The sequence below is a fragment of the Megalops cyprinoides genome, chromosome 5 (genome assembly GCF_013368585.1).
Source record: "Megalops cyprinoides isolate fMegCyp1 chromosome 5, fMegCyp1.pri, whole genome shotgun sequence".
Lineage (NCBI taxonomy): Eukaryota > Metazoa > Chordata > Actinopteri > Elopiformes > Megalopidae > Megalops > Megalops cyprinoides.
In genome coordinates, this window is record NC_050587.1 from 318,853 (window position 1) to 339,328 (window position 20,476).

At 41.4% G+C, this 20,476-nt stretch overlaps 1 protein-coding gene across 2 annotated transcripts; it reads right to left on the reverse strand.

Annotated features, from left to right (window-relative positions):
- Nucleotides 1–690: 690 nt before the first annotated feature.
- tert (telomerase reverse transcriptase) lies at nt 691–20,074 on the reverse strand. 2 transcript variants are annotated; one of them, XM_036528961.1, is made up of 16 exons: nt 19,792–20,074; nt 17,528–18,713; nt 17,184–17,373; nt 16,782–16,935; nt 14,760–14,927; nt 14,430–14,591; nt 14,168–14,263; nt 12,209–12,294; nt 11,983–12,099; nt 10,413–10,484; nt 10,086–10,265; nt 7,870–7,996; nt 7,012–7,073; nt 6,253–6,377; nt 6,024–6,146; nt 691–953 (listed from the first exon to the last, which is right to left on the reverse strand). In XM_036528961.1, the coding sequence occupies exons 1-16, from the start codon at nt 20,008–20,010 to the stop codon at nt 850–852; spliced, it is 3,171 nt and encodes a 1,056-aa protein (XP_036384854.1). In that variant the 5' UTR covers nt 20,011–20,074; the 3' UTR covers nt 691–849. The 2 variants fall into 2 exon arrangements, with proteins under 2 accessions (XP_036384854.1, XP_036384855.1); XM_036528962.1 differs by lacking the exons at nt 691–953; nt 6,024–6,146; nt 7,012–7,073 and having other exon boundaries at nt 6,260–6,377.
- Nucleotides 20,075–20,476: the final 402 nt, after the last annotated feature.

Below are 20,476 nucleotides of genomic sequence, written 5' to 3' on the forward strand. Positions count from 1 at the left end.
CTCCGGCTGCGTCCGTGCGTCGCTTTACGTTTTCCCCAGGTCCGTCTCATCCCTTCCCCGAGGTGTGTCCTTCGCTGGGTGTCTCCTCCCCTCGCCTGTGATTGGAGCCTTCCCTCATTTACTGGCCGGCCCGCTCCCTTCAAAGAGGCTCAGTCCGCGCAAGGGAACAGACCACTTGTCGTTTCTGCATTTTGGTATTATTGATCGTTCATCGTTGTGCGTATGCTTAGGTTCTCGTCCTTATGTTTCTGTGAGTATTGTTTTTGGTCTTCGTGACACTGTGGTTGGGTGTGGGAAGTAGGGAGTCGATGCCATTTTCTTTTCCATCCCTTTTTCACGTTGGTTTTGTTAGGAAGGGAGAAAGGGAAGTTTTTACTGTATCTTTTGTTTTGAGATTTATTTTGTTAGGTCAGTTAGTTTCCCTCTCTCGTTAGTTAGATTGTGTTTTGTTTGTTATTTTGGCTTGTTGACTCCTGAGTTTGTGTTCCCGGTTACCCACTTGATTTATGTTATATGTTTTATTTGTCTTTAAATGTTAAGTGTAATAAATTCTGTTACACTTTCCCCAGTGTTCGCGACCGTGGTCTCCCCTCTTTTCCCCTGTTACGGTCTGACCCTAGACCGGGCCGTAACAGTCACCTTGTCTGAAACAATATTCTTTTTGTTTTCCCACAGAGTCAGCAAGGGGTATAAAATGTTTTATTTTCAAAACTTGCAATTTGAATCAAGATATTCACATTTTCATTTAGATGCTAAGAGAACAAGAGCAAGACAATACTGTCTTCATTCAATGGCATAGGTCGATCATAGCTGTCATTTCAGCAAATATTTTACATAAGAGCAGTTCCTCTACAACCTAATGACCTTGAAGTCCTCAGGGATTAAGGGTGTGAATGCCTGCTGGACAAGGGCCAGTTTAAGGCCACCTAGCTTCCTCTCCAGTTGTTTTTTACCTGCAGGAGAAAGCAGAATGGAGAAGGTGATGTGTTCATGACTTGGAGACCAAGTCATGGCCTCACAACCTTCAAGGCATTATGAAAATGAACCCCTGGAAAAGTATTTATTGAATCCAAACAAGCACCAAGTAACTTGAAATGGTTATTTAAAAATGCATGTTCATTTATAATCTAAGTGAAAATGTTCATTGGATAAGGATAACTGGATTAACAAGATAGGGAAGTAACCATTTCATTGTTTTTTCATTTATTCCAAATAGATATTCCTCAGTACTTGCCAAACTAAGATATAACTTGTCAAAGAATAATACATCAAAAGTAAAGGGTAAATGAACACAATATAGTCTTTAGAGCTTCATGCACATCTGTCCATAAACACTGTATTTTGGGGCAATCCCAAAAACATGCCAGTGGTTGGCTTCATAGCTTCCACGCAGTCTCCAACATTCAGAATTTTCCCCACTATGGTGTGCTTTCTACCTTCTTGGAGTGACAAAGAACCAGACAATACTCTTCCAAGTAAATACTCCATAGATATGAGACACAATACCTTTACTAGATTCTGATAGATAGACTCCAATAAAATATTTATGCACCATGTCAAATTAAGTCTGGTTTTCAATTTTTTTTCCCAATTGGACACTGTTAATTGCAGTAGCAGCAGTGTTTATATATTTTTCAAACAAATCTCCAGTAGCTCCATGAGTTTTTTTAAGCATCATTTTCATCATCTTTTTGCCATTTTGTATCAACTTACTAATTAACTAGCAAGCTTCTACAGTTTAGAATCATATGTGATAGGTATCACTTCTGTGCCATTCTTTCATGAATATGTACTAGCATGTTATGAAGACATATACCCTGTGCAGGCATGCTAATGTACCCACACCTACAGCTGTTCGTTAGAATCACATTTTCAATGTAGTGGCAAGCTAACTATTAAGTTATTGGTATGCCTGCTTGCTAACTTGCATTAATTCTGAGTTTAATGAACTTCAGCCTGTAGCTATCGTTCAATACACTTCATAGTAGCAATTGCTACTGTGTACAACCTTACTGATCTGATGTCTAGCTGCAACAGTCACTCAATTGTTTATCAGTTCTAGCCAACGCAAGAGTAACCATCTTAAAATGTTCCAACTATAGAAAGCTTAAAACTACAGTAAACCGAGAAAAACAATCACTGCAAGCCAGCCAACATGATTTTCTAGCTCACTCTCAAATGAAATTAAGGGGTAGAAAGCCACACTGAATGCCTGAATGAAATGTTTTGCTATATTAATGTAAGTAAAATCGGAGGGATAGAGGTCTCAACTCTGATCAAAGGGAGAGACTGTTTGTGAGATGAGTGTTCAGACTCATCCCCTTTATCCAACCCATAGTATTGTTGTACTGTAAAAAGAGAAGTGACATCTAATGATGTGAAAACATTAAACAATCAGAATGCAATGCCCTCCTTTGGTGCTGTGATCACCGACGAAGAGAAAATTCTCGAGAGGTGGGCTGAACACTTCAGTAGTGTCCTGAATCGTCCTTCACACATCAATGATGAAGCCATCAATCGTGTTCCTCAAGCTGCCGTCAATGAAACTCTGGATGACCCACCGACCCTTGCAGAGACTCAGTCAGCGATACGTCTGCTCTCCAGTGGCAAAGCTCCTGGCTCAGACTCAATCCCAGCTGAAATCTACAAGGTAACTGGCCCAGCACTAACTGATAATCTTTACCAGCTCTTCTTAGAGATGTGGGAGGAGGAAATGATCCCACAGGATTTCAGGGTTGCTACAATCATTCACTTGTACAAGCGCAATGGAAACTGCCAGGTATGTGACAATCACCACAGCATCTCGCTCCTGCCAATAGCAGGGAAGATACTCACCAGAATCCTTCTCAATCATGTGTCATCCCACCTTGAACAAGGTCTCCTACCTGAGAACCAGTGTGGATTCCGCAAAAAAACGCAGGACCATTGACATGGTGTCATGGCAAAGCTTGGCTGCCCAAGCAAGTTCATTAGGATGGTACAGCAATTCTATGATGGCATGCAAGCAAGAGTTCAGGACAACGGTGAGACACCAGAGCCTTTTCCTGTCACCAATGGAGTCAAACAGGGTTGCGTACTCACACTGACACTGTACAGCGTGATGTTTTCTGCCATGCTGACTGATGCTTTCAGAAATGGTGATGTAGGAACTGACTTCAGATATCGCACTGACAGTAAGCTGTTTAACCTCAGGAGGCTTCAAGCGAAAACCAAGGTCAAGACAGGTATCATTCAGGACTTCCTGTTTGCTGATGACTGTGCCCTCAATGCTAGCTCAGAGACGGACATGCAACACAGCATTGACGACTTCTCTGATGCCTGCACCAACTTTGGGCTCACCATCAGCACAAAGAAAACTGAGGTAATGTACCAGCCAGCCCCAGGGAAAGCATATGTGGAGCCCATCATCACTGTACATGGCCAAAGGCTGACCGTTGTGGATAAGTTCACCTACCTTGGCAGCACAGCGCCAGGATTGCTAAAGCTAGCACTGCCTTCAGCAAGCTATACCCTAATGTTTGGAACAGAGGTTGTATTAGCCTGCAAACTAAACTGCAGGTGTACAGGGCTGTTGTTATTCGTACACTCCTGTATGCCTGCGAAACCTGGACAGTGTACCAGCACCATGCCAGAAAGCTGAACCACTTCCACACAGTCTCCCTGAAGAAACTCCTGAACATCAAGTGGCAAGACAGGATCCCAGACAGTGAAGTTCTTTCAAGAGCAGGCCTGCCAAGCATCCACACCATCCTGTCCCAGTCACAGCTTCGTTGGGCAAGCCATGTAGTTCGCATGCCAGACCACCAGCTCCCAAAGCAAATCTTCTATGGAGAGCTACTTCATGGGAAACGCCGCCAGGGAGGGCAGAAGAAATGCTTCAAGGACTTCCTGAAGTCTTCCCTCAAAAACCTTGGACTTAACCCCAGCACCTGGGAGGCCACTGCTCAGGACCGTACCCTGTGGTGATCCTCTCTTCACACAGGAGCAGCCGCCTGCAAAGCGGCCAGGACAGCAGCAGCTAAAGAGCAGAGGCAAGCCAGGAAAGAGCGCACCAACAACCCTCTCCCTGGTGTTACTACCGTCCTTTGTCTTCACTGTCCCAGAACCTTCCAGGCACGCATTGGCCTCATCAGCCATCTCCGCACCCATTGATTGTCTCAGACCCCCCAACCCCTGGATGACTAAGTGGTCTTCATTACTTGTGATGAACGAACACACAAATATATCATTTTGTTCTCCTTCTGAGTCTACATATGTTTAAAATACATCTTAAAAGCAGTTTGAATTTCTTCTGTGTACAACATTAGTGTTGGAGTCTTTTATTTTGTATATTGTATTATCTGCCTTTGTTTTTTTAATTTTCTCACCAACTTTTTTTTTATTTTGACCCAAGTTCATAATATTTTTGCCTGGGGAATACAACCCTTTTCCAATGTATTGTAAGTATTATTTCATTTCTAATTTTCTTTAATTTATGTATAAGGTTTGCAGGTTGTTTATCTCAAACTCTTTTTCAGTTTTTCAGTCAGATGAGAAAATCATTGCTGCTTTACTTTCTTTTGAGGAGCTTATAACTAGCTTCAGTGTGTCCCATGCTACCACTGGTCCCACTTGCCCATTATCATTTTCATATGGAATATTAAACGACAACGACGACATTTTAAAATATGTCTTTTTTCATTTCTCCTTTAAATTGTGGATTACTAGAATACTAGAATTTATCCTTCATGCTGAATTTCTCCGATTGTTCTTAAGTTGTATAGTCAATGAAATGGATATATGGTCCAAAATATTTGCAATGTCACAATCCTGTATCCTATGTATCTTTTATATACTAAGAAATAGTCAATCCTGTACTATACAGAGTGAAGGGGAGAAATAGCAAGTATACTCCCATCAACTTGGATAAAAGTCTCTCTGCAGGGCTATTATACCCATTCCATCAGTAAATTTATCTTTTTCTGCAGTACCTTAACATGTTGAGTGGGTATCTCACATATTAAAATCCCTTGTGCATCAGCCATCAGATCAAACATTTTCTGGTAGAAACTAATTCCAGTATTACAGGGGAGCATGTATGTTGAGCAATGTTATTACAACACCCTCCATTTTCCAAATACCAGTACATACTGCTCCCATTCATAATTTCTGTCACCAGACCCATATTGAGGAAAAGCAGACTTTTGTAAAACCCAGTATCTTTTAATTTTTCATGTTCTAACTAGGGTTGGGTACCGAAATTGGTATATACCTATATGACCGGTATCTACCGGCAGATTTCGGTCCCTCATTTCAGTCTCACATAAAAAAAAAAGCATGTTCCCCCTCCACAGTTCTCCTTATTTTGCACAAACGGGTAAGGATGAAATGTGAGTCTCTTAAATTAACTTATTATTGTGTAGCCTAATGAAATACTGTGCTTATGTTTCAAACATCTCACATGATAAAGGTGTTAGGTATGAAAATAATGATGGAATATGACAAAAACTACACTATGTGCTGGCTATTTTAAAAGTCAGTTTTGCGAACACTCTGCCAATGTAGGACAGAAAAAATACAGCATGCACTCACTGTGGAGCTTCTGTTACATATCATGGAAAAATGACACAAGACAATACACACTGTCCCCATCTAACTGCTCTTGGCTCTTAGCCACTCTCAAGTATGGCTGGAACAGTCAAACTAAAAATTAAACTTAAACTGTTTTCATCACATTATACTGGGCTGTGCTTTCCTCTGAAAGGGTGTCAGGACAACCACTTTCCCACCGCTGACCCCTTTCCCACGCTCCGATCCTGGTACATGTTCAATGTCTAATTTGATGTTCTCTTCATAGTTTCATACTAAAATTATTAAGGTCTGGGAAACTGCACCATTTACAAAGTGTGGAGTGTCATTAGAGCATCGAACAGTGGACAAGTGTCAGTAAAGAAGTGAACAGCACTACACTATCAAATGCAGTGTCAGTACAGCATAGAACAGCAACATGCTTACATTCCAACTGCATTAGAAGTAATACATACGCATACAGAGATGATGGAGGAGGCACTTGTAGAAGCACCGGTGGTGGGACAAGATGGCCAGGAAGGAGACGCAGTACATTAGCTCCACAGCCTTGTAGCACAAGATGAAAGGCAGGGGTACTCCTAAAAATCGATGGGAAAAGGGGGATACAATCAAAATGAAAGAAGAGCCACCAAATAACAAATCACATCATACAGGAAAGCCAAAACACTCAAGCAAGACACTTACGTCTGTTGTTTTGTTTGATGAGCAGTCTGGTATATTTTGCCATCTCCCAGATCAGGACAAGGAAGAATGGAATGTTTTTATTCACCTTTTGACCAAAAGGCAAATTCTGGGCACAAGCATGAAATCTGCAATGATTCAAAAACATATGTATTCTGCTGTCAGCTAGTGCTAATCATGATTGGTGGAAATAAACTGATGAAGGATTGGCATGAAGAATAGAACTTAATACCCAAGGGAGATGGATACAATATAAATTCAATCATTTTCTACTATCTACTGTTCAGGTATAAGGCCAGACAGGGTCAACAGATGCATATGGAAAAGAAAGAATGTGTTTTTGGCAGTGACACTTTACAACTTCATTTAGCTATTATAATGATGAAAAATCTGTTCTGTGAGTATAAATGAAAATTTCCAACACAGTCATGCTATATCAGATACTGCGGTTTGAGCAAACAGGATTCTCTGGATAATAATACCCTAGAGCAGAGCACTCATTGGACTGCCAGAGACTATAGTACGGAGAAGTTAAATTCCGTATATATCGCATAAATGCCAGACATGACCAAGTTAACTTAAACTGGAACCATCAAAGGTGGAGACTCAGAGGGTACTAAGAGAGCCATCCACTCCCAGACAGACCCAGGAATCAGCATATGCTCTGAAAGTGTGTCCTCAAAGGCAGAAGGATAAAGATGCTGTGTACCCTAGAGGGGACAATAGGGACATTCTTTCTGGCTATGGTAAGCTGTTCTGTACCTGTAGGCTTGTAGCAGCACGATCTTGTAAATGTTTTGACTCACAGCCTTTGGGGAGTTCATCTGTAGTAACACAGTATTTATTTATATGAACATATTTATCAGATATCAGAAGGACTTTCAAAGCCATATAAGCAATATAAGTGCATATAATAAGGCCACATGTACAACAGTACAGAACAAGTTAGACCACATCAGTGCAATAAGTACTAAAGTAGAAAAAAAGACATAAGTGCTACAGTAACTAGAAAGAGGGAAACCAAGATGAAGTCTGAAGAGGTAGGTCCTCAGTCTACAGAGACTAACTTGTGACTCTGCCGCCATGACTGCTGAGGGAAGCTATTCATCACTTGGGGCCCACGACAGATGGGGCTGTGACCAGGATATGCAAACTATGAGGGGGAGAGATAGCCAGGGAATATGAGGCTGCAGAGTAGAGCGATCTAGCCAATGCATAAAGTCTGATGATTGCTTGTAGATATGGAAGAGATGTTCCCTTGTTGCCTGGTGGCCTAGCACCAACATTTTGAAATGGATGTGTGTTGTTACAAGTAGACAGTGGGGAGAGATCAGATGGGTGAGATGTGGGCATATTTTGGGAGGTTGTAGAAACAGCTGAATAGCACAGGCATGGTGAGTAGTGAGGAGGGAGACAACCTGGGTCTGTAGCAAGAGCTGAGTCCATTAAGTGGTGAGGAAGTCGCAGATTTTTCTGATGTTTTAAGGAACAATCTGCAGCAGCTCATTCTTTGCGATACCCTTTGCTTAGCTCCATGTTATAGAGGTCAATAAAAAGCTTACTAGGGAAATGCAACAGGTACAGGTTAACAGTCAGTGCATATGAAAAAAGCACTCTTACCTTAAGGTCAAGGAAAAGGGCATGACACTTAAGTTTGAGGATAGAAAGGAGCTTCCTCTTCATCTGTAGTCCAGCATGGGGGGTGGAGACCAGGGTCAAGCTGGAACGCACGGATAAGCCAGCATAACTGAAAGGAGGGGCAGTGCAGGTTAAGCAATGTATTTGGCATCTATATATGTTGAAACAATGCCAGCTTGGGCTGTTCTTATACAGTCTGACATCCATTCATACAGGTGCGAGATGAATTAAAAAAAGAAAAAGAAGAAAAGGAAGAAAACATTTGCAATTTTGCAATAAAAAGCAAGTGGAAAATAATGGTCTTACTAAATGAACATAAATGAGAGTACGTCAGATTGTACACCAGCTGTTTCCTAAAAGCAGCGAGGTCTTTGCAGCTGTACACAATTTAGTATCCACAAGTAAATCTTCAGATTGCAGGGCTTAAAGCAAAGAAATTCTGAGCCTGCAATGTTTTTTTTGTTTTTTTTTTTTTTTGGGGGGGGGCATTTAACAAAATGGGATGTACGTACATTTAGCGTTACCACAACTGTTTTAACTCAAAATTGTAAAAAAAAAAAAAAAAAACCATTAATACCATTTTGTATTACCATGCTCAAATTAAAAGTGCCTCCTTTTTTCTTAAATGCTATTAAAAATGAAAAGTGCAACTTCAATAAAAGTTGGTTGAGTAGCAAAATGCTGTGTTACAACTTTGTCCAAGTCATCATCATAGACGCAGACCAATACATTGAAAATTCTTTGTGGACTCGTCAAACGTTCTGTAAAAACATTTGTTTTGACAGCTTGTGCGCTAAACATTGCCTAATGTGACAAGCAATGTCATGAGTGGTAGCTGGCCTGTGTATTTGACACACTAAGTTTGGAGAGTATAGTTCTGTCCTGTGATGTTTTGCACAGGTCAGCTAGCGCTGGCACTATCCTGAAAGACAGTTCATGTTCCGCTATAAATGCGGACTTTATGATTGCACACGTGGTCTTGGATGGATGAAGCGGCAGCAGCTACAGTGGCCACAGCTCCCACCAACGTTGATATATAACGAAGAGCCCGAACAGCTGTATTTTTTTCAAACACAGGGTGCAAAGCAGCTCCTGGGCTTGTTTAATTTGTGACAACATGCCGAATGTTTGTCCGTCATTACCGTTTTCATCTAACCAAGCCAATCGGCATTTATTTTTCTCCCCCTGTTCTATTGTGCTTGTGTCTGTGCCAACCTTCACAAGTTTTGCTTCCATGCTCCACCTATTTGAATGCATACTAGCCTATTATGCAATAATCCACTGATACAGTCCCCGCAAATACTTTCTGGCACCGCCTCACAGAAAGTTGAAACTAGTTGCCGATTGGATAAGAACAGTGCTCTCGAGCCAGTACGTCGCTTAAACAGGCTACCACTGGTTAAAACCCATCCAAAAAAAACACCATGTCAGTGATTATTTTTAATTAAATTGCATTCCGGTCTGGTAATATCAGAGCCTGTATACGCTAGTAATGGTAAATGGTAAATGGACTGCATTTATATAGCGCTTTTCTACTCATTTAGTACTCAAAGCACTTTACAGTTATATGCCTCACATCTACCTACCAGTGGCAGAGGCTGCTATACAGGCTTACCAACTGGCCACTGGGAGCTGTTGGGGGTTCAGTGTTTTGCTCAAGGACACTTCGACACTCTGCCAGGATGAGCCAGATTCGAACTAGGGACCTTCCAATCCCCAGTCGACTGCTCTATCTCCTGAGCCACTGTCGCCCCCGATAGTAGTAATAATTTATTGCCTGATCTCAAATCTCTGCCAGCCAGATTTCCGGCATGGGGCCGGAGATCTTTAACCCATGAGATTGTTCTAAATGTGTTAATGAAGCCACCCTTCAACCCCTGCCTTGGCTACGCTTAATGCCAAAACAGGACAAAAATATTGCATTCACAACATTGATTTTCAATGCTGTAACGTCTTAAGAATTAAGACATAAGAATTAAGTCTTAAGTCTTAACTATAATGTAATGTCATGTAACTGTTTTAATGTTCCCTGCTGTCCTCTTGGCCAGGTCACCCTTGCAAAAGAGACTTTATATCTGGGTTTTTTTCCTGGTTAAATAAAGGTTAAATTGATTTGGTCCTTGATAGAGGTGTGTGCTGTGATGGTACTCATGCACTAAGGGCACCTCCTGCTCCTGTGTCCCCCACCACCGTCTTACCTGGAATAATCAGCGTAAACATCTAGAGAGGATGGGTCCACTAGGAGACCACACCATGGAAACAGGGACCCAGAAGGAATGACATGGAGCTCTGGATAGTCATCACCCAGGGGAAAGTTTGCTGCAACCTTTCGAGGGTTCATAAAGCAGCCATACTCTGCTACACCCGCTTGCAGGGTTCTGTTATCACAAAGGAAAAAAATGACCTTGGGTCATAAAAGACAGAAACATTGCTATGCTCATGTGAACTTGAGAAATACAACACTAACCAAAAACAACCACATGGTAATCTACTGTTAATACGTCGAAGATTTCAAAATGTCCCACCTGAGGAAGCCCTGCGCTTTGCTGAGTTCAGGAGTGATGAGGAGGAAATCATCAACCAATCTCATTAAACAACTGATTGAGGGAAAGGGAAGAAAGACAAATTCACAAACAGAATGTCTAATGCTGCAATACACAAGTAGGAGCACTGCCCCCTGCTGACTAACATTTGTCAGCCTCAATGGAAAACATGCCTGGACCATTACTGCGCTGTCTTCTATTGGTTGGACCATTCACCTTCAGAGCCTGCCCAAGGCCACCATGACATGCCTGTTCACCACACTGCACATAGACTGTAACTGATACAATAAACTGACACCTCATATTATTCCACTGTCAACATTTCCAATTTCCAGGAGTCTCTCAACTGCATTTCAGCAGGCAACCCTGCACTTACTGGTTTTCAGTTCCCTCTGGAAAATGCACTATATGTTCAGTACTTTGTGACAGCACCTTTCCTGTTTGTTAAACATTTGATTATCAATTTTTTTTGAAAATCAATCAGATAGATAAGAGAGCTTTATTGTCCTTGTCCAGGACAACGAAATTATAGTTGCTACCCCATGTTGGTACCAGGACAACATATAACAAACTTATACAAGAATATATACAAAATGTATAAATGCATAAAATATGAGAAGTGTATAAAAACAACAAAAAGTAAATTGTCTGTGCATTGACAGGAACAATCAGCAAGAGTATAAAGAACTGTCCATATAATACTCTTGAAATTGCAATTTATTAGTAATATATTCCATAACTGTTATCATAAAATCTCTGTTGCACACATATCAGATTATTTGCACATGCCTATATTGTTGCATTGCCTTGCATTAAAGTGCAGTGCACATGATGTCCATATTATTGCACAAAAGGTGGTTTACATTTCACATAATAATGTGATTATTGCATGTGAGGTAGTCTGTGGTTCATTGTCACCTTCTATAGGACATGAATTGGGGGTATGTGTTCAGTTGCATTACAGCTCTGGGGAAGAAGCTACCCTTCAGTCAGACTGTGCGAGCTCAGATGCTTCTGTGTCTCCTACTAGATGGGCAGAGGTTGAACAGGTGATTGCTGGGGTGAGTTGAGTCCCCAACAATGTTGCATTCCAGTCATAGACAGAGTGACCTGTAAATGGTCTGTAATGGCCTGTAAAATGCCTGGGACTTGTGTCCCAATGATGTGGCATTGATCTGGCAATCCTAACCAAGATAAAGTTGTAAGTTTAAATCGTTGATGTTTTGATAGAATTAACCTAACTGCAGTCCTACTTTCAAACAGCACCACAGGGTCACTTGCTGGACAGCCAAAGCCAATTGTTTCTGAATGACATGAACTGGTTCATGGCATCATGACATGTATGTGTCAGCATTTCAGTACATTGGTAACAATCTGACCAAATTCAACAAACACACAGGTAATCATTAAAGGACACGTTAAGTAAATGGGATTGGAAGAGCGACAACACACTGGCCCTCAACTGGACTCTTATGACTAAGAATTACCAACACTTGAAATACCTTAAATCAAACAGACATAGATCATGTGACAGACTAGACAACAGTCGTACCCTCCTCCATCCACAACATGGCTTAGCAGAGTGTTCTCCATGTGTCCATAACACAGGCAGCACAGCAGTGTAGATACCACTGAGCCCTGCGGAACCCCACAGCTCTGGCGGAATATTCTGGAACACACATTCAAAACCTAATGCCCATCAAAATTACAAAACCAAAACTTTACTGACATACCCCGAACTCCTTATCCACGCAACCAAAATATGCCTGTGCACTTACGTTTTGCCAAACCGTATGATGTAGTTTGACAGCATCTGCTTGAAGAAATCCAGGACTTTTGTTCCACGCACATCTGATGAGAAATGCTTAAACGGCACAGAATGTTTCTTAATGCACACACACACACACACACACACACACACACACACACACACACACACACACACACACACACACACACACACACACACACACACACACACACACACAGAGTACCTTGAAAAAGTGATCAGCCCCCAACTGTTTTCACAATTTATTGATTTAAGATAAGATTCCAAATTTAAAATATATTAAAGTAAGTAAACTCCCAAAACCATTCAAAATTAAAAAAAAAAAAAAAAAAAAACAGATTTTAAGAAAAATATATACTAGTCGTGGTTCAAATTACTGTCTTATAAACTCATCCAATTTGTTGATGGTCTCCACCTGGGTAGGAAATTAGTGGATCATCTGTTTTGAATTACTTCATCAACATAAACACGTTCCCTCTCTATAAGGTCAAACAGTATGTTTGGATTTTCCATTGAACAAACCAAAATGAAGAGAAAAGAACATTCAAAACAAGTGAGGGATATAATTGTGGAGAAGTACAAATCTGGGGAAAGAACATTTCAAAGGCACTGAACACACCTGGGAGCTCAGTGTAGTCATCATACAGTAGTGGAGAAAATATGGAACTACAGCCACACTGCCTAGGGCAGACCGCCCCCTTAACCCATTAAGACCTAGGCTGCCTATTAAAAAAGCTTTCTAAAACCTAAGCCTTTTCTGAAAACCACCTCCTAAAACTTGAGGGTTTTCTGACAAAATTGACAGAATTGTCAACGTTTACTAAAATCTAAATATTTCTCAGCCTCTGAAGCAGGTAGAGACATGAAATAAATAATGGCTTCCATTGTCAAGTGTTTCATTTGCCCTAATCATATATATATATTTTTTTAATAAATAAACAAAAAAACATTGAACTGAACAGGAAAAAGTTAACAATTGTGTTTTTTCAGACATATTTTCCAAAAATGAAGTGGTAGTGCAATAACTTTAACTAAACCACATTACAGTTTGTTCAGTGTCCAACAGCTAAGAAGAGCCACCTCCTCCTTCTTACTATCATTATTATTATATATTATTGGCACTACCACTACCACTACTACTATTATTATTATTATTATTAACAGTTTGTATTATCAGCATTATCATAATCATTACCATTTTTTATTTCTAGTATTATTATTATCCGGCATCAACGAACTCCTCCTCGTCATAAAACATCCACTGAGCCTTGTCAAGTGGGTCAGCAGGCACTCCGTTTGAGTCTAAATCATCAGTGTCATTGTCGTACTCATCCAAATTAATACTGTAATCAGCTTCAATATCGCTCCCCTCGCTAAGATCAACCATTTTGCTGCGTGAAACTTCAAAAACTTTTCCGGAAGCTAATAGCGCTAAAAACCAAAACAAACAACATTTCCCATAATGCATTTTGTGGTCCCCATGTGTATGTCAGCGAATCATTATACAGTTCATGGGCCACGTGTCTTGAAAATGATGACATCATATGAAAGTCATACACGTCGCATCCGGCTTTAAAGATAGAAAGACTTATACGGCGCATCTGGTCTTAATGGGTTAACTGAATCACCGACAAGAATGGTGCTTGTCAGAGAGGCTACTGTGATGCCAACTGTCACTCTAATCGAGCAACAGAAGTCAGTGGCTGCAGCTATTGCACAAAAAGGGCCTTTATGGAAGAGTGGCAAGGAAGAAGCCCTTGCTGAAAAAAAACATGCTTGCCTGTGTGTTTCCCTTTCATATTCACCAACTATTCAGAAACTTCACAATCTAGCAGTACAGCACTTTGCAGGAGTGAAAATGGACAGAGTGGGACACGTGGGTTTGCATGTCGCTCCACACCAAGTACAGATTTAACCTATTCTCCCATGACTGTTACTGTTCTCTCACCTGTTCCACCATTATGGCATTGTGAATCTTTTTCTCCCTCTGTTGGGCCATGACAAAACCCTTCATGGACATCTGTGTGTCAGCCAACGTATTCGCCTAATTGGAACACACCAGCATGCATACAAAGCACAACATGGACATACAGTCAAGCATGCACATCAAAGTTATTCAGTATCATCACAAAAGAAATGCATTTAGGAAAGAAACACATTTAGGAACTGCAAAGATGTTTGGTTGACAATATTAGACTGGCGGGGGGCACCTGCCGGTGGAAGGCCTTCCTCACACCCTTGCATGAATCAGCCCACACTTGGGCGTAGCGTCGAACTGAGAATACTTCATCAAGGAACGGAGACAGGGTCTCACACACCACCTGGAGCAGCTTGTTGTGAGGCAGACTGTCATAAGCCCCACTCACATCAGCCTAAGGGGTTAAAGCAGGGCACCACATTGCAGGTTACACTGAGGGGGCCCTTACCATTCAACTGATTTGTTGATACTACACATCTCAAGGGTATAATTATGTCTTAGGCCACAATACTGTCTTCAGCTTAACAGACTCTTTTCTAGTCACATGAGACCATGATCCCACCTTCACAAAGTAGAGGCGGCGGGGATTCTCCTTCTGAACAGCTGCAAATGAACTTAGGACCCTGTGGATATCCTGAATCCCAAACACAGTGGAGCCCAGAAAAGAGGGTCTGTCTTGCACACACACCCGCAGGACATCGTATAGGTCCTTCAGTTGGGACTGATAGAACTATATGGGGCAGAGGACACAAACAGTCATCACTATTCTATTAGACAGAGACTAACACACTTTGAAAAAACACAAAAGCCACAAAGCGTTTGAGTCATATGCCATCTAGACCAATACTGGGTTTGTAACCTGGGATATAGAATAGGCTTGCACGATATGAGGAAAATCTGCGATGGGCGATAACATTGTTCAATACTGCGATGACGATATATGATGATGATAAATAAACAAATACTGAAGTGTTCATATCAGCTATACAGTTCCTATGTCTTTCTACTTTAATAGGTACACTGCTAACACAGACCCCAAACATTGAATAGCCTATGCCCACTGAATTAATGAAATAAATTATTTCGAACATGCTTTTATTGAAGAAATTGCACATGAATACCCAACCAGTTAAAGAGAACATTAATTTAAATAAGACATTATAACTATAAGAAATTAAACTTTAATTTCCCCTACTCCCTTTAAAATATTTTCTTCTAAACCAGAGAGGTGCTGAAATTCTTTCCTATGAAAAATTAATCTGGATAGGGCCACGGGCCAAAAATAAATGTTGATGTTATGTGAAATTACGTTACATTAAAATGTATTAAATATTATATAGAAAATTAACATTCTAAATCTAAAATAAAATTTCAAAATAACAAAAATGCTACTCTTTAATCTGCTTAACAGTAGAATTATTAATTTGCAGAGATAACATAACATAAAACATAAAATATCCGTATGCTTCTTTTTGGGAGCATAAACATATTTAAAAGGAAAGACACCTTTCTGACAGAAAGTGCATGCAACTCAAGGTGCTTTAGAAAATTAAGTTGAAAACAGCAGTATTGTCCACCTTGGTAATCAAGAGGAGAAATTTGGCTTCAGCTTGAAAAAAATAAAATCATAGTGACAACACTGACTAGCAAATCAATATTGGATATTAAGTTTACACTGAGCAATGTTTAAGTTACACATCACCACAAAATGCCCCCATATGGTAGCTAATGAGCCACAATATCAAAACGTATTAATGAAAATTAGCTTCGCATTCACAGGATCACTTGGAACGATTTGGTAATTTCTTTTTAAAGTAACGTTGGCTAACTACACCAACAACAGAGTATTGGTTGGAAATGCAATAGAATCCGCTAGCCCGGGCTGCCAGGTTTGGCATAATTATTTTGCCTAATTGGTAGTGATTTCGCACTAACTTGAGTGACTGAAATGGCAAGTTTGGTTTCCTTCCTGAGATCGCATCAAGCCATCAATTTCAACACTTGTTCCTGCGCAGAAATAGCCACAGTTAGCAGTTTACTGTAAGTAAACACTTGGCAAAGTGGAGTTTTAGTGCTTTTTCCAAAGCGAACCTTGTCAGGAATTGGTTTTGAAAAAGGCCAACTTTCACAAAGACACGCTTTTTTAGTGCATTTTATTTCCTATTCAATCAGCGCTCGCTAGGCCCCTGCCCCTTTCCGCTCATTGGTGGAACATCAGTTTTAAGGGGCACATCATCTTACCTGGAAGAACGTGGTGGCAGGAGCGCATAGCTCATGGCGGGCCAAAACAAAGGGAACGCAGCCAAATGTGGTCAAATGTTCGCATGTGTGTGAATGCATGGCGCGTATAAATAAAATGATTTTTCTTATTCATTGCGTTTCAAGCAGTCTTTTGCGATGTGTTTATTGCGCATGTTCATATTGCAATGACGATGAAAATACAATTTATCGGTCCACCCTAATACAGAAGTCAAGGAATCCAGTAGTAAATTGGGAAAATAATGTTAATTCAACTCTATTGAAACTGATGTTGCTGCTAGCAAAGATGTCCTCGTTGCTAACGTGGCATGCATGCATCTTGTACCCGTGCTTTAGCATCCTTCTTCATAATTCTGACGATGGGCCGCAGGCCATCCATCTTGGGGATCCAGCGCAGGTGGGAGACCACTGTGGTTTTGGGGAGGGCCGTCACCTCCTCACAGGTAAGGAGCTCCCACTGTCCCTTTGCAAGTTGTTTCCTGTAATCATACGCATATCATTCCAGTCATATTTCTGTTTTATTTTCCACATTCTCCATTTTCCCCATGAAAAAAGTATTTTAGGTAGGAACATGAGGAAAAAATGAGGTCATGTGAAAAACATCACAGACAGGAACATAATGTTAAAATAATGTACTTCTCACTATTGTACTTGAGACTTGAGACTGAAATGCCTTGGTCCACCATCTTGCTAGCGCTAGGTGGAAAAAAGGTGAAGTGTTTTCTACCTGAAGCCCAGTTCCTGGATTTTAGCCCACACATCATCCCTGTAGAAGCGCAGGAGGTTCTTCTGGCCCGTGCTCTGTGTTACGTAGAAAATGGCCCGGACCAGGCCCACCACATACCCACCCAACAGCCAGCTAAGAAACCGGCCCAGCAGGTGCTCCCGATATCTGTGCTCACCAGCAGGGACACCACCTTAGGGAGAGATAAGGAAAGAAAGCTCAAGGTGGAGCGACAGCAGCAGGGTGGAATGAAGAGCCATAATTTCTGTAATGGTGACATAAAAACAATGGGACAGTACAAACCCACCTGGAGCAAGTGTTTTGGTTGGACTTAATTGCTCACTTACCTTTTTTACTGATCTTAAGCCAGTAACAGTCATTCACCTTCATCTTCCAAAGGAGCTCAGAGAGGGAGAGCCTATCAAACCTGCCCATGCACAAAAAAGCCTTCACACGGGACAGGAAATGCAGCCGGTTGTGGGCAGAGCCCCACAGCTCCTTGGGAACCACCCAGTGGAGGCATTCTCGGATAAAGAGGTACACGCTGAAGGGCGGGCAGTGCAGAGGCAGAAGGGAGCTCAAGTCTTCGCCCCACCCCACAACAGGGCAGTTCTTCCGCAGAAGCTGAGCATAAGGACACTTGCTGTGCAGGACGAGAAGCTGGCTGAACAGGTCCACCATGCTGTGAAAGCGGTTAGGCAGTCTCCTTGGATTCGACGCAATACTCTTAAAATATATTGCCCCCTGAAAAAAGACTAGCCTAACCAGATCTTGCCCTTGCAGACACCTCATCCCCTCAGCCCCTCCCCTCAGTTTCTTGTTGAGCAGAAAGCTTCTCAGGCCCCTACCCCCATACATCATCTCCCGTGTGTGAATGAAGGTCTGGGAAGGCCGAGAGGTAGGGGGAGCTCCTGTTCTCCAGCTAGGAGCCCCCTCTAGCTGGGGAGCTATTTTACATAATCCCTTACCCCTTTGCCCATTTATTAATATCTTGGTCTTCCTCCGCTTAGACACTGGTCCCTCTGTCAATTCTTCCCCCTCTACATGCTTCCATTTCCCTGGCCTTCTAGACCTTTTGTTACAAGTCCTACTCCATCTCCCCTGCTTTGGGGCAATAACACCTTGTTTAGGTATAGCCACAGAACTACTCGCTCTCAGTCTGCGCATTGCTGCAGGCACAGATGATCTTGGCCTGCTGAGAAGAAACCTGTAACTCATTTCCATGGTGACATAGCGATAGAGAGGCACCCCACACACCTGAAACAGGCATGAGGGGGGCGCTGCCACAAATACTGAACATTTCTCCAGCAGGTACCTGGTGACATCTGTGCCCAGCCTCTCATTTACAGTCTTCCAGAAGTCACTGCTGTTGATAAATAGGGCACTCTGCTTGAGCTCTCCCTGGAAGCTAAGTGCATCTGCCTGCCTGTGCTCAGGTCTTCTCAGGATGTACCCATATGAGAGGACATTACTCTTGCCCTTCTTCTTTGCACTGTTTAACACATACGCCAACACCTCCGAAAATTTTGCAACCTACAGAAACAGACATCAAGATTGAAAATTAAACAAAATGACCCTCAATGGAGATCCTCTCAGGATAAAGGACCATGACATGATATTGTACATCACTTATATATCAGAGCTATGTACAAGAATGATATCAAATCCTTACAATATTGCTAGCATTTGTATAATAGAGAATGCAAAGCTGACGTCATGCCATCTTGAATTTTGTTTATGTGCCATCTTGTGAGGATACTGCTGCCTTTCTGTCTGTAAGTTGGAGGCTGTGTTTTAATTTTCTGTCGTGATTCTGAAAAACGTCACCATGATAGGTCAGTGCTGCTGCATCAAGAACTGCCATAATTTATAATGTCCGGGGCTGTGAGTGGAGGTAGTGCATCGGGGTCTGTAATCCAGTCTTGGGCTGCCAAGTCATATGGATCTAAGTTATTTATCATTATTAGTCTGTCCAAATACCGTTGCTTGGCATTGCGATTTAATTTCTCTCTCTTTCCCATTCTCCATCAGATTTGAAAGGTTTAAACATCTAGCCAAACAAAACAAAACGTATGCAGGTAACCACTGTGGCAGGCAAAGGCAAAAAGAGCGCGTTCCTCATAAGATGGCGCCCCCGTCCCAACATGCAACACGGCGTGACGTGTGTTCATTCTCTATGCTGGAAATGCATTCATAAAAATAGATTATGAAATTAATGTAATCACATGTCTAAACACTTTCTGGCTTTATCCAGGTGTGGCACAAAGATTGCTTTCAATTAATTTTCATTTTATACATGATTAACACTTACATAGTTCACTAACAGCGACCCATACCCAGCATCAAGTCATTAAATAAGTCTTTGCGTTCTTTAACAAAGGTACCATGTAACTATTTAAACGATAAATGAAACGATTTTTAAAAAATAAAATACACACTTTGCATCATGGCAAATACGTTTTTAGTTGAGAGGTAAACCGTGCTGTAGTTGCATATCACACAGAGCGAGGGGAAGTCAACATTTACAGACATGGAAAACAAGCTTTGCCAGACCTAACGGTAACGATAGCTAAATATATAGACCAGATCAACTTTAATTCATGAAACTTACTTGATTTCTGCTTGCGACTCGCTCTTGCAACATTTTATCGGTACATACAATTACTCTCCTAGCGGACATTTTGTGAAAGTCACTGTCGGATGGCTCAATAAACACTGCTTTTCTTCCATCTCGGTATAATATTTTTTGGGAGAATTCCTCAATCGTCAGTACTACAGGATAGACCGACCTAAGAATGGAAAGCCCTCGAGACAGGTCATTCTGCAACATTTTTCGACGAAAAAAAACCCCACCTTTCTTCAAGACAGACACTTTGAACAGACAAGCAGCTCGAGTAACGCTTCACTACCCGCCTCGAGTGTAAAGACCAATAAAACATGTATTTTGTTGCCCAATGAAAACTCGCTTGTGTGGAAAAAGGGCGGAAGTGATTGGCTAACATAAATTTGAAATACCTCAGCTCCATAAAGGTCGTTACCAGATGACTAAGTGAGAGCGTATAAGATTCAGAAGTTTTCCTGCTGCAGCAGTTATTGTTAACCTCTGTTTTACTATCAAGGTAGTATAGCTATGATGTGTAATGTGTCAGACACCTGAGGTAAAATAAAAAATCCGTATCTTTCATTCCAAATGTCCTATATCTTCACCACAATCTCATGTGCTGACAGGAAAATGCTAAATGTTTCATCTGTACATCTGTCAACTGCACTGATTCTGAAAAAACAAAGCTAGCACG

Coding starts and splice junctions, on each gene's coding strand:
- tert (XM_036528961.1), bottom strand. CDS start 20,010: ATGTTGCAGAATGACCTGTCTCGAGGGCTTTCCATTCTTAGGTCGGTC. Junction 12,100..12,208: donor ATCATACGGTTTGGCAAAAC/GTAAGTGCACAG, acceptor TGTGTGTTCCAG/AATATTCCGCCAGAGCTGTG. Junction 6,147..6,252: donor CATCAAACAAAACAACAGAC/GTAAGTGTCTTG, acceptor ATCGATTTTTAG/GAGTACCCCTGCCTTTCATC.